The sequence below is a fragment of the Eumetopias jubatus genome, unplaced genomic scaffold, assembly GCF_037043125.1.
Source record: "Eumetopias jubatus isolate StellerSeaLion01/CBP00866 unplaced genomic scaffold, mEumJub1_p1.0 scaffold_17, whole genome shotgun sequence".
Lineage (NCBI taxonomy): Eukaryota > Metazoa > Chordata > Mammalia > Carnivora > Otariidae > Eumetopias > Eumetopias jubatus.
In genome coordinates this window covers 45622196-45635021 of record NW_028274823.1, presented here as the reverse complement: position 1 = coordinate 45635021, position 12826 = coordinate 45622196, and the positions used below count along the sequence as shown (strand labels likewise).

Genomic DNA, 12826 nt, shown 5'->3' with positions numbered 1-12826 from the left:
ACTGGACATTTTGAATATTTTAATGTGGTAGAACTGGAAATCATATTCTTTACTCACCTTAGGATTTGTTTTGTTACTTGCTGTAGGCTATCGGTGTTTGCTTTTTAAGTAGTTTTTTTAAAACTATTTTTGTATCCTGCTCTCGCTGTGTCTCTCTCTGTCAAATAAATAAATAAAATCTTTAAAAAAAAAAAAAAAGGGCGCCTGGGTGGCTCAATCGTTAAAACTATTTTTGTAAAGTCTTCTTGCTTGTCATGTTTGGTCTAAGAAGTTTGTGTTACTTTAGCATGTGTTTCTTTAGTGTTTTATGCAGGGATTTCCTTGAATGCCAAAAACAAACAAAAGAGACAAAAGGAGGAGAGAAAGAGAGTGAGAGTAAGAGAGAAGGGAAGGAGGGAAAGATGAAAGGAGGTTGACAGAGAAAGAACAAAGAATTCAAAGCAGGAGAATAAAAAATTCTCAAAGTCAAAATTAAAAAACCTTGTTATCTTTATCTTTGCATTTTGGCTCTTTGTTCGGGTACTCCTTCAGTGCTTAGCCTGATGGTTTACAACCCTGCCTTAACCTTCACTTACTACTTTTTCTGAGCCTAGAGATTAGCTAGAGTTGAAAGCTTTGGGTCCTCTTAGGTCTTTACTGAGAATGCATCCTGCCCTGGGCTTTTTTGTGGCTTTCTAAATTCCTCACTGTAGGGGTGTCTGGGTTGCCCAGTCGGTTGAGTATCTGACTCTTGATTTGAGCTCAGGTCTTGATGTCAGGGTTGTGAGATCAAGCCCCGTTGCTAGGTGTGGAGCCTGCTTAAGATGAGAATCCTTCTGCCCCTCCCCCGCCATGTGCACATGCACGCTCCCTCTCTCTCAAAAAAAATAAATGATAAATTCCCCACTATACATGGCACCTCTGAATTATCTAATTTCCCAAGGGAACACTCTTTCTAGCCTTTTTCTCAGTCTTTCAGTATTCAATTTTATGTGTCAACTATAATATTTTGCTCCAGGGTGATTGTGGATTGTTTGCTTCACAGTGGTTTTGAGCAATGTCCATTACTTTTCTACTGTGTGTGAATTCCAAGTTAGGCAAAACAAAGACATGCACTTTGTGTCAGTCATTCAGGTAACACCAGACAGGTTGGAACAGAGAAACACAACACTGAGCTCTTTGGAAACAGGGACCAAGGTCCCCTAAACTGGGAACAAGATCTGCTGTCTTCAGATTTGCAGTCAAGCTGTAGAGGGGCATATAGGAAAGGCCAGTTTCAGTGATAACTAGAATGCAGACCCTTAGAGCTACTCTGAGAAATGGTTTAGAAGTTTCTTAAGAAGTTAAACATATACTTACTATGTCACCCAGCAATCCCACCACTTCTGGAAATGAAAGTTTATATTCACATAAAAACCTGTACATGAATGTTCATAATAGTTTTATTTATAACAGCTAAAAACTGGAAAAACCAAAATATCCTTCACTGAGTACATGGATACACAAACTGGTACATCCATGTAATGGAATACCACTCAGCAATAAAAAGTAATGCATTATTGATGTATTCAATGACTTAAGTGAATCTTTTTTTTTTTAAGATTTTATTTATTTATTTGTCAGAGAGAGATAGAGAGAGGGAAAGCACAACCGGGGGAGCGGGAGGCAGAGGGAGAAGCAGGCTCCCCAGTGAGCAAGGAGCCTGATGTGGGCAGAACTCGATCCCAGGACCCTGGGATCATGACCTGAGCCGAAGGCAGATGCTTAACCAGCTGAGCCACCCAGGTGCCCCGACTTAGGTGAATCTTAAAGGCATTCTGTTGAGTGTAAGAAGCCAGTCTGAAAGGGTTAAAAACTGTATGATTCCATTTATATGACATTCTTGAAAGATAAAACTGTAGTGATGGAGAACAGATCATTGTTGGGGATATGGGTGGGCAGCGGGTGTAACTATAACTGGATAGTACAAGGGAGATTTTTCAGGTGAAGAGACTATTCTGTGTCCTAATTGCATTGGTGTTTACACAAATTAATATGTATTTTAAAATTCATAAACTGCATACCATAAAAAATTTTACTGCATGATAATTACAGCAGATAGTGATAGTGCTATTCATTTGTCAAAAACTTGGAGGCTTTTGGGGAGCCTGGGTGGCTCAGTTGTTAAGCATCTGCCTTCAGCTCAGGTCATGATCCCAGGCTCCTGGGATCGAGCCCTGCATCGGGCTCTCTGCTCAGCGGGGAGCCTGCTTCTCCCTCTCCCACTCCCCCTGCTTGTGCTCCTTCTCTCGCTGTGTCTCTCTCTCTGTCAAATAAATAAATAAAATATATATAAAAAAAAAAAACTTGGGGAGGCTTTCTCCAATTTATTAGTGAAGGAGGGATTCATGGGAGGAAGAACTGGCACACCATCTCATAGCTCGCTCTATTTTTTTTTAAGATTTTATTTATTTATTTGACAGAGACACAGCGAGAGAGAGGGAACACAAGCAGGGGGAGTGGGAGAGGGAGAAGCAGACTTCCCGCTGAGCAGGGAGCCCGATGCCTGGCTTGATTCAGGACCCTAGGATGGATCTTGACTTGAGCTGAAGGCACATGCTTACTGACTGAGCCCAGGTGCCCCAGCTTGCTCTATTTGAATGGAAAAGTATTCTCTTCTCAGAGGTCAAGGAAATTCTGTGATGATTCTGCTAATATGTATTCAGAGTTTTAATTCCAGTGAGGCTTGTGGGAAGCCTCTGGGAGCCAGAATATACAGATTTAGGTTTTCTTTGTCATGCTCCCAGCTAATGGTCTTATTAGATGGTCTCCCAACCAAAACAGTTAGAAGTGGATATTGGCTCTCAATAAGTGCAGGCTTGCCAGTGAGAGGAGCCTGGTATAACAAACATGGGAACAGAAACTCTTTCTCACATTAACCAATCTCCATGCTACATGGTTTTCTTTCTTTCTATAATAATGATACAGCTCCTAACCTGTGCAGACGATGGATTTCTAAGTTGGTGAAGAGAAATTACAGTAGATCAATTTTTTTTTTTCTTTCTCTCTTTGCCTGGTTCCTTACTGAAAAGTCTCAAATAATATCTCTGATATAACTCAGAGAAACATAGACCTCCTATAAAGATGAATAGGGGGAAATTGTCTAAAACAGATGTTAGAATTCAGTCTTCAACTCTGTACTGTCCCTCTTGTGAAACTCCTTATTCAGCTTTCTATGTCATCAGTGTGGTGCTGACTCCCACACCTCAAATCTCTTTGCCCAACTCCACACTCATATATTGTCATCTGCTGAACATGTCTTCTCAGAGATGCAGTAAGCATGTCAAAATTACCAGGTTCTAAAATTATATATTAATTCTTTTATCTCCTACTAGATTTGGTTTTCCTTTTTTTATACTTTATTTCAGTGAGTAGGAATTATCCATTTGTTTCTTAAGCCAGGAACCAAGGAGCTATTCGTGGCTCCTTCCTTACCTCTCAGTGAGCTTTGGTTCTATAGATCCTAACTCCTCAGTATGTTTCCTAACTGCTTATTTTTCATTCTCACTGACACTGATTAATGTCAGACCACCATCATATGTCACATGCATTCTGCAATAGCCACAAAACTGCTTTTTCTTTCCTACTTAAATTCATTTTGTACACAGCAGCCAGAATAATATTTCTTTAATGTAAATCTCAATTTACCACTTGTGAAAGCTCATCAGTCATACCGCTTTCATTGACATAAAGTCCAAACTCCTTAATGTGGCCTAAATTGTTGTTCACGATATAGATCTACTTCTCTGTTTGAGTGTTGTCTTAGTCATCTAGGGCTACTATAACAAAATACTGTAGACTGAGAGTGGTTTAAACAACAGACATTTATTTCAGTTTTGGAGGCTGGAAGTCCAAGATCAAGGTGTTGACAAATTCATTTCCTGGTAAAGACCCTCTTCTTGGCTTTCAGACAGCCACCTTCTTACTATATACTCACATGGTGGGGGGAGAGAAAGTGTGTGCTCTGGTTTCTTTCTCTTCTCTTCTAATCCCATCATGGGGTTCCCACCATCATGACCCTGTCTAAAACTAATTACCTCCTGAAGACCCTACCTCCACATACACTCATATTGTGGGTTAGGGCTTCAGTATAAAAACTTTGGGAAAATACAGATACTCGGTCCATAACAATTATTAACGAACTACTTGCAATTATTTGCATTGAGCAGGTCAGCAAACTGTGTCATATAAGCCACATCTGGCCAACCACCTTGTTTTTTAGAGCTTGGGGAAAATGTTTTTTATATTTTAGGTGGTTATACTTTAAATGGTTATATAAGTACCTATATAATATACTGAGTTTGTCTGTGGGCCTGTAAAATCTAAGTATTTACTTTTGTCTTTTAAAAACAAATTTGCTAACACTTAGAATAGGTTATGCTTTTTGATTCCTTGCCTTTAGCATACTGTTTATGGATAAGGTATTCTCCTCTTCCATGTTCTAGAGGCCATATTTGCTTGTTCTTTAGATTTTCTCTGATTTGACTTTGTTTTAGGCTTTTTCTGACAAGCTAAGACTTAGATATCCATCCATTGGGCTTTCATGGTAGTTGAGCCACTATCATACTGTAAAGGAACTGTTTGAGGGAAGACAAGTAGCCTTGGAGGGTTGTTCAACTTTGTTAAATTAACATTTGTGAAGTAGAGCCCTGGAGTGTTGGATGGTGAACCCCAGTTCAATAAAAGACCACAAAGGAAATTGAAATAGAGAAGCGTTTATTACTAACAGGTTCTGAAGGAAGTATTTGGCATGCCTGAAGGGGCCATAAAAGTGCAGATAGGGAGTCACAGGATCTGGGATATGTGACTTTATTAGGGTTGATGACTAGAGTGCTTTGGGATTCCTGAACTAAGTCTGAATTGGTCAAGTCAAACCAAAAAGAGCAGGGTTTTTATAAGTCCCATGGGGGCTTATTTAAGGGGTACACAAGGGGAAGGCCCTGGGAAGCAGGGTGATTATTGCTCACAAGGGCTGTTGGAGAAGTCATATCAGGAATTTACATTTGCTTTTGATGCTGAGGCTGTTACGTAGGGCATGAACTCATGGGAGGGGCTAGTTTCAGTTCAAGACCCCTGCAGGTCCTTTGACCACACTAAATGGATGCCAAGGCAGCAATATCATAGAGTAGTTTAGCTAAACTCTTGACAAAGACGTGCCTTCCATATATTGTTTTTTTTTATGTGTTGAGTTATTGAGAGTGTGTCTTTCAGTTGCCACATGGAGGGACAGGGTCTACTTCCCTCCCCCCAAATTTGTTTAGATGTCAAGACTGTATACTGAGAAGGTATGAAACAATTTATTACTCACATAATGATGCTTTATGGGGAGAGCAGTGCAGGTACCCAACGTGGTCCAGAATAGTTTGAGTGAAGTTAGGAGGGGCAGATAGCTCTGGTTTTTATTGTTGTTAAGGGATGTGCCAGGTTGATGGGTTCCCACACTCAGGCTAGATTTGTGTGGTTTGAACTTCTCTGCTGATCCCAAGAAAGGTACGCTTTTTCCAACATGAAGTTTTGCATATTATAAAAGCTTACTACAGAAAAAAAGAATATAAAGAACATAAGTACATATTATCTCACATAATGGAAAATTATAATAATCCTTTGGCTTTTTCAGTATTAAAGATGAAGTTATATTGTACATATGCAATCTTCTTTCCCCTATCCCCATGTTACAGACCATCTTCCCACGTGACTAAATTTATGAAACATCATATGCAGTGATTTATTGTGAGTGTTAAGTTGAGGCATAAATGTGGATGGTTTTTCCTCTCTTCTTTTCTCCCTGTAACTACAGTTAACTGTGTTCCCCTTCCTTTTCCACTGGGTTTTCTTAGTACTTTCTCAGTGTGATATCATAATTATTCTATTACTTTTACGTTCATTGAAACAGGCTCATTCTCATTCTTTAAGATTAATTTTTAAACCTTTCATTATAAAATAAAACCTACAGAAAATAACACAAAACAAATGTAGGGTTTAGTTAGTTATTAAAAGTTGAACATCTTTTTGGCAGTGGTGACAGGGCTGCTTTTGCTGATTGGTGTGTCTCAGCAAGGCAAGTAAGTCCTGCTCTGGACTTAGAAAATGAGGTTCTCTATTGCCTTTGATTCTTTGCTGCATCCTTATTTATCAGAGATGGCTTGGGGCACCCAACATTATTTTGTTTCACACATACTTATATATACACAGACAGCCAAATGTTTTTATAGGAGATAGGATTTTTTTAGTAAAACTACATGTCAGTGCTTAATGCAGAAAATGAGAAAATGCAAGTACTCTAACAAAAACAAAAGAAAAACTCCATAACCCATGTTTTGGCTTCCTTTCAACTTTTTTCTTTGAATTTATACAGTGTTTTTTTTTCCCCATAAAATGTATAATTCTGTACATACTGTTTTACAGACCTAGTTTTTTAAGTTAATATCTAGGCCTTTTCAGTGGAAAAAATGTATTTTCTCATTTAAGATTAAAAACATTTTGTGTTCAATCCTGCACTTATATTCAGGAACATAGGGTTTTAATTTAATTTCATTGTTTTTTTACATCCTTTTTTCTTTTTCCTAATATGAGAATCCACTTTTCAACAAACACCAATATAACCGTTTTCATTTACACCCATGTATACACAACTAGAATAATGACACCATACTACCATCCATAATATAATTACTGAAAATAGTTTGAAAATTTTTCCTCACTTGAAACAGTTTGAGTATAATGCCATAAACTTAATATACAGTTAGACTTATGTATTTTAATTTACTTTTGACTTATAGGGGTTCATCAAAACATCTATAAGAGCAAAAGATTAGAAACAACCTAGTCTGTTTTCTCCCCAGTTGACATTTTTCCATGTCTATAAATATATTTTCATTATTATTTTTTAATAAAACATAATATTCTGTTGTATGACTGTGTCATACTTTGTGTTTAGTCATTTTTCTGTTCTTGGGCATTTCTACTTTTTTGCCATTCTAAATGCTGCAATAACCATATTTACACATATATTTTTGTTTATTTCTGAGGGCTAAAAAGACAAAGGAAGAACTTGTCTTTTTAAAAAGGTTTTAGTTAGGGGCGCCTGGGTGGCTCAGTCGGTTAAGCTTCTGCCTTCAGCTCAGGTCCTGGGATCGAGTCCTGCTTCGCGCTCCCTGCTTCTCCCTCTCATTCTGCCCCTCCACCCAACTCATGCTCTCTGTCACTCACTCTCTCTCAAATAAATAAATAAAATCTTTAAAAAGAATAATTTAAAAAAAAATAAAAAGGTTTTAGTTAAATTTTGACCAATTGTCTTCCAGGAAGTTTATGAATCTAATCCTATCTGCAATATTAATGAGTACTAGATTCTTTTCAATTGTGTTGTCGCCATGGGTGTTAGCATTTTTTCCTACATCATATTTATTGGCTGTTTATTTTATATTTTGTGAATTGTCTATTATGGCCTTGCCAGTTTTTTTCCATGTCCATCTTTTTTTTTTTCTTGGCTTTTAGGAAGACATATATTAGGGACAGCAGGTATTTCATGATGGAAAGAGGTTCTGTGAAATAATCCCTTTTTGTGTCAAGATTAAATAATTATCCAGAGGTGTTTTTTGTTTCTGCTTTTTCAGAAACAATTATTCCATTTGCTTTAGTCATCAGTGCATCCTGGAAGGAAGGCCAACAACACAAAACTGGAAAGTTTTGGATGGAATACCCAACATAGGAAACAAATTCTAATTTTATTCATATCATCTGTAATAAAGTAGATATCCCCCTTCTATAATGGTTTTTCAAGCCCATAATCTCTAAATTGTTGTTTTTTTTTTTTTTTTAAAGATTTTATTTATTTATTTGAGAGAGAGAATGAGAGATAGAGAGCACGAGAGGGAAGAGGGTCACAGGGAGAAGCAGACTCCCTGCTGAGCAGGGAGCCCGATGTGGGACTCGATCCCGGGACTCCAGGATCATGACCTGAGCCGAAGGCAGTCGCTTAACCAACTGAGCCACCCAGGCGCCCTATCTCTAAATTGTTTAAAAATTTGTGGATTTTTTTTATCTTTTTTTTTATATATACTAATGAAAGGTCTTGCAGTATTGAATCAGTTCTTGGATTGGAAGGATCTGCTAGTAGGCTACAGGTCAAACTAAGTCCTGACTTTAAATTTAGTTTTTATTTTGCTAATTTGACTTCAGAATAAGAGTCTTTGAAAGCAAAACATTACTTTTCTCAGGATAGGTGAGAGCTGGCAAGGTTGCAAATAGAGCCCAGGAGTGGCTGCTTATACCAATTTGACTAGTCCAGTACTATTTGTCTTTTATAGAAAAACAAAGTAAGGCAAACCAAGCCAAGGTAATAGTGGTACTGAAGTTAAGAGTAGGTGGGTTTGGCATAAGAAAGGAAATGGAATAATCATGTAGTTAAATGCTTTTGTTATTTACATGAGTGGTCCAATCCCTATATATAATCAAACACAACCTCACACCAAATATGAGTAAATTTTGGGAGATTCTTTACCATCTTTGATTATTCAAGGAGATTGGTAAAAGCATGGACTCAGGAGGTAGACTTTTTGTGTTTGCATCCTATTTTGGCTCTCTGTACATTAATTTCTAGTAATCTTACTAGTCATTAAATCATAGAGTTATTTTGAAGATTAAATAAATGAGTTAATATTTGTAGAGTACTAAGAACAACATCTTGTGGACAGTGAGCATTGTGTAAGTTTTTAAAAATGAATTAAAAATTTCTTGGTGGGAGGAAGAGTAGGAGAAGAATGTTACAAATAGTTTAACAAGTAAACCAATTGAATCTTTTTTATTAAAAAATTTTTATCTTAAAAATTTATTTTTACAACACAAACATTGAGTAAATTCGGACTATCATGAGTGATGTTTTCAAAAGTAACGATTACATACGTTTCTTGAGGGAGGTTATAGCATTTTTTACTGCTTTTGTTCACAGGATATTCTGAATAATCTTGAATCATGTGACCTTGAGGATGATGACCTTATGCTTGATGTGGATCTGCCTGAGGATGCACCTCTTGAAAATGGTAAGTGAGGACAATATTGAAATTCCAGAGGCGTATATAGTTGAGCTGCTTGTCTAGGGCCAATTTACTATTATTTACAAACTTCTTAATCTCAGTGAAGGAAGTCTTTCAGACTGAGAATCAGTCTTAAGTGATATTAAATAAATTCATTTGCAAACTTATTTAAATGTTTAAAACCTCGATTTCGTAGGTCTTAGATATAATTCTGTATGATCCAATAAAATTGTATATCTATATTATAAAGTAAGTAGTAGATAGGATGTGTCCTTTTTGCCCCTGTGTACATATCCAGCTTTTCTTCCCTTTCATTTTGATTCTAAGAAGAAATACATTTAGAGAAACAGATATCATTTGACTTGTGATACAGCAGTAAAACTCATTAAGTTTTACTTATGATAAATAAGTTTTACTAAGAATAAATATTTTTAAAAGATCAATTCTGAGAAAATTTTAAAAAGATTAATTCTGGGAAAATGGTGACCTTCTGAATGAATCATTCCACTTTTTTTTTACTCCCAAATCCAATCTCTCATCCTCTCTGGATCCCAGTAATGCTGGAGTAGGGATTTAGACAATCCATATGCAAGAGAGGCCTAGGTACTCTTGCCCCCACTGACTTAATATTTGTAGGATTTCCTATCTTAAGGACTGATCTAGAATCAGATAGCAGCCTAAAAAAGCCCCTGGGGCAAGGGTTGAAATGGGAATTCTCTGGAAAGAGGAATGGCTCCAGAAGATCTGTGGATTCCCTGTCAGTCAACATTTGCCTGGTCTCTCAGGCCTCCCAGGGGCAAGAGATGAACCAAAGAAGGTGGTGAAGTCCTTTTTATACATGATGCTAGAAAAATGCAGGGATATTTTGAAGAGGGCAGGTGTTTGTTCTGGTGCTATTGAAGGTACTAGGAGCTCATGTTTGTCACTCCTCCCTCCCCCGCCCCATGCTGCCAGGATGCTCTGTTAACAATCTCAAAATCTCAGTGGCTTTCAAAATAAACATTTATTTTCCGTATTCATGAATCTATAGATTAGCTGGGACAGCTCAGGCTGTAGGATTGAGTTCAGGTCTACTCCTTGTTTCTTCATTTTGAGACCAAGATTACCTGGAGCAGGTTGCTCTCATGGCAGATGGCAAAAGGACAACAGGTTGAACAGAAACGAAAATATATTATCTCAGGGTCTTGACTTAGAACCAACACACTGTTACTTCTGCCCACATCTGTTGGCCAAAGCAAGTTATTTACCAGTGGGACTGGGAAGTGGATTCTGTGTGCAGTTAGAAACTCTGTGGCAGAGGACACTGAATATATAATTCTACTAAAGGAGAGAGTGAAGAGCTGAGAACAATATCTACTCTACCACAGGGGTAGAGACTCTAGCACCTTCTCGTGGTTCTGCTGTCACCTGGGATACTCTGGCAACCAGAGTTGAGTTCCAGTCAACTGAGAAAGAAAAGTCGCAGCCAACATCCAGGAAGAAGAATAGGGAAAACAACAGAACTCCCAGGATTAGAGTGGCCCAAGGAAATAATAATGAAAGCACTTAAGGAAATAACAATTGCAGTACAGTGCTTTCTGGAGCTATAAAAGATTTCCTAATAGAACAGTTCAGTAGATGACAGAAAGCATAGCTGCTGTTGAAATCCAAATTAGTGTCCTGGGAGATCAAGTGGAAAAATACTGGAGAACAGGGGGAAAACATAAACCATTGACAATTATGGGGGGAAAATGAGATGATGATCTAGGAGAATTCATGTGAAGTTTTAAGGGCTGGTAGTGAGGAGTGAGGGATATACTTCCTTGGAATAAATCACATCCTAGATAATGCATTTTACTTTGACAGATTTTAACTTCTCTTTGGAAACTTTATACCCTTTCTGAGCTATAGGAATTGGTATTAGAACCTGCCTCATCTTTAGAGGACAACATAAAGTTATCCTCATGATAGATAAAATTGGAATCATAGGGAAATTTAAAATCTTCGAGGTCTTGGTTGGGGACTTATGAAAAGTAGTAGGGAACCCCTGAGGTATAACATCTCATATATATTGTAGATTTTCCTCAGAGAAGGCAAACAGATTTTGACTGTTTTGAGCTAACTGAACACTGAAGAAAGCAGAACATAAGTCTAAAATATGTAGCCTTCTGAGGCACCAAACATAAAATAGTATTCAGGTTTGGTACTACTGGGGAGTAAGGAGTGACTGTTCTCTTTATAGCTCTGAGGTCCTGGATGACTATACCCCCCCCCCCTGAGTTTTTTGATTGGGAGGATAGGAATGTTACAAGGACTGGTACTAGGTTTAAAGGAGTTTTCTAATATACTTTTGACTATTGATTTTCATTCCCTTTAGCTTCTGGTTTTGGTGGCTATTATTCAAATTTGGGTAGAGTTTTGAATGGGTCACTCTGAAGCTTGGTGTGTTCAGCATCACTAATTCTGCCAATATCAGTGGAATTTTTACCAACAAGAAGTCTGAGACTTTGTTGAGATCTTTAGTTTGGGTTTGACTTTGGACACAAGCTTGTTATGACTTCATTGTGAATAAGGGATCTTCTGGGATTTCAAGGAAAAGGCCATGAGAATATTCATCTGGCAATTATATTTGTGTAGTAAGTCATGACCTATTAGGTAGCATATGTGATAATACAGAGGAGGAAAGAATGTTTGTTGGTCAGGTGTTTCTTGGATTGTTATGGGCTAGGATTTGGGAAGTGAGAGTTTTCAGAAATATCCATAACTGAGTTGCTTGGTGACACTGAGGGGGGCGATTATACAACTATAGTAGGATTTAAGGTTGATATCATAGTGCCTGTAGCAATAAAACATTTGCAAGATTTTCTTTTAATATTTAGAGAAAATTTGGGGCACCTGGGTGGCTCAGTTGTTAAGTGTCTGCCTTCGGCTCAGGTCATGATCCCAGGGTCCTGGGATCGAACCCCGCATCGGGCTTCCTGCTCAGCGGAAAGCCTGTTTCTCCCTCTCCCAATCCCCCTTGCTTTGTATTCCCTCTCTCACCGTGTCTCTCTCTGTCAAATAAATAAATAAAATCTTTAAAAAAATATTTAGAGAAAATTATCGTTTGAGTGCAAGGATAAAATTGGAAATTGAGTACTTGATCTCCCCTTCAGAACACTTTGATTAATCACCTACTTTATTTTTTCTTTTATTTCATAGGTGATGCAGGACACTTGTTTTTCCAGTGCCCTGCTGTTGTAAGTGTACTAAGAGACTTCTTCCTCTAGTGTTTAATTGGCTGTGGTGGAAGCATCTAGTTGTGATATATGAAGAATATCATTTTATTCTGAGTTGTATTCTACTTTTTTCTAAGGCTCTTTCCAAATATTAGAAGTCTGGCAATGAGGCTATATTTATCCTATTTCTGCCTTAAAATCCTTTATAGAATGTGAGAAGAGAGACTGGTCACATCTCTTTCAGAATCTACCCCTGAATGCTATCTAAAGGTGTTAGTCTACTCTTGAAGTCTGCAGTGGATTTATCCTTTCTTTCCTTACAGAACTGAATCAGAGCCCAATCTACATTTATAGAGAAGACTTTGTTGACAGCCTCTGAAAGTCCTTTTCTAACCTCTTCTAGTTTCTTATAAAATTGATGGAGTTCAGTATGGTACTACCCCAAAATATGGCACCTGGCATATTGAATAGTTTAAGCTCAAGGAGTTTGAGAAAATGGCAGAAGCAAGAAAGTCACTTTGACCTCCTCCCCACCTCACCCTCCTTCCCTGAAACAGATCATAAAACCCTCATGTGAGA

At 37.8% G+C, this 12826-nt stretch overlaps 1 protein-coding gene across 1 annotated transcript in view; it reads left to right on the top strand.

The window, feature by feature from the left end:
- The window catches only part of CCSER2 (coiled-coil serine rich protein 2), a 186970-nt gene that overhangs the window by 73147 nt on the left and 100997 nt on the right, over positions 1-12826 (top strand). The window contains exon 4 of the mRNA XM_028098692.2: positions 8966-9056. Coding sequence (XP_027954493.1) covers positions 8966-9056 — 91 coding nt within the window. The remainder of the gene's footprint in view (positions 1-8965; positions 9057-12826) is intronic.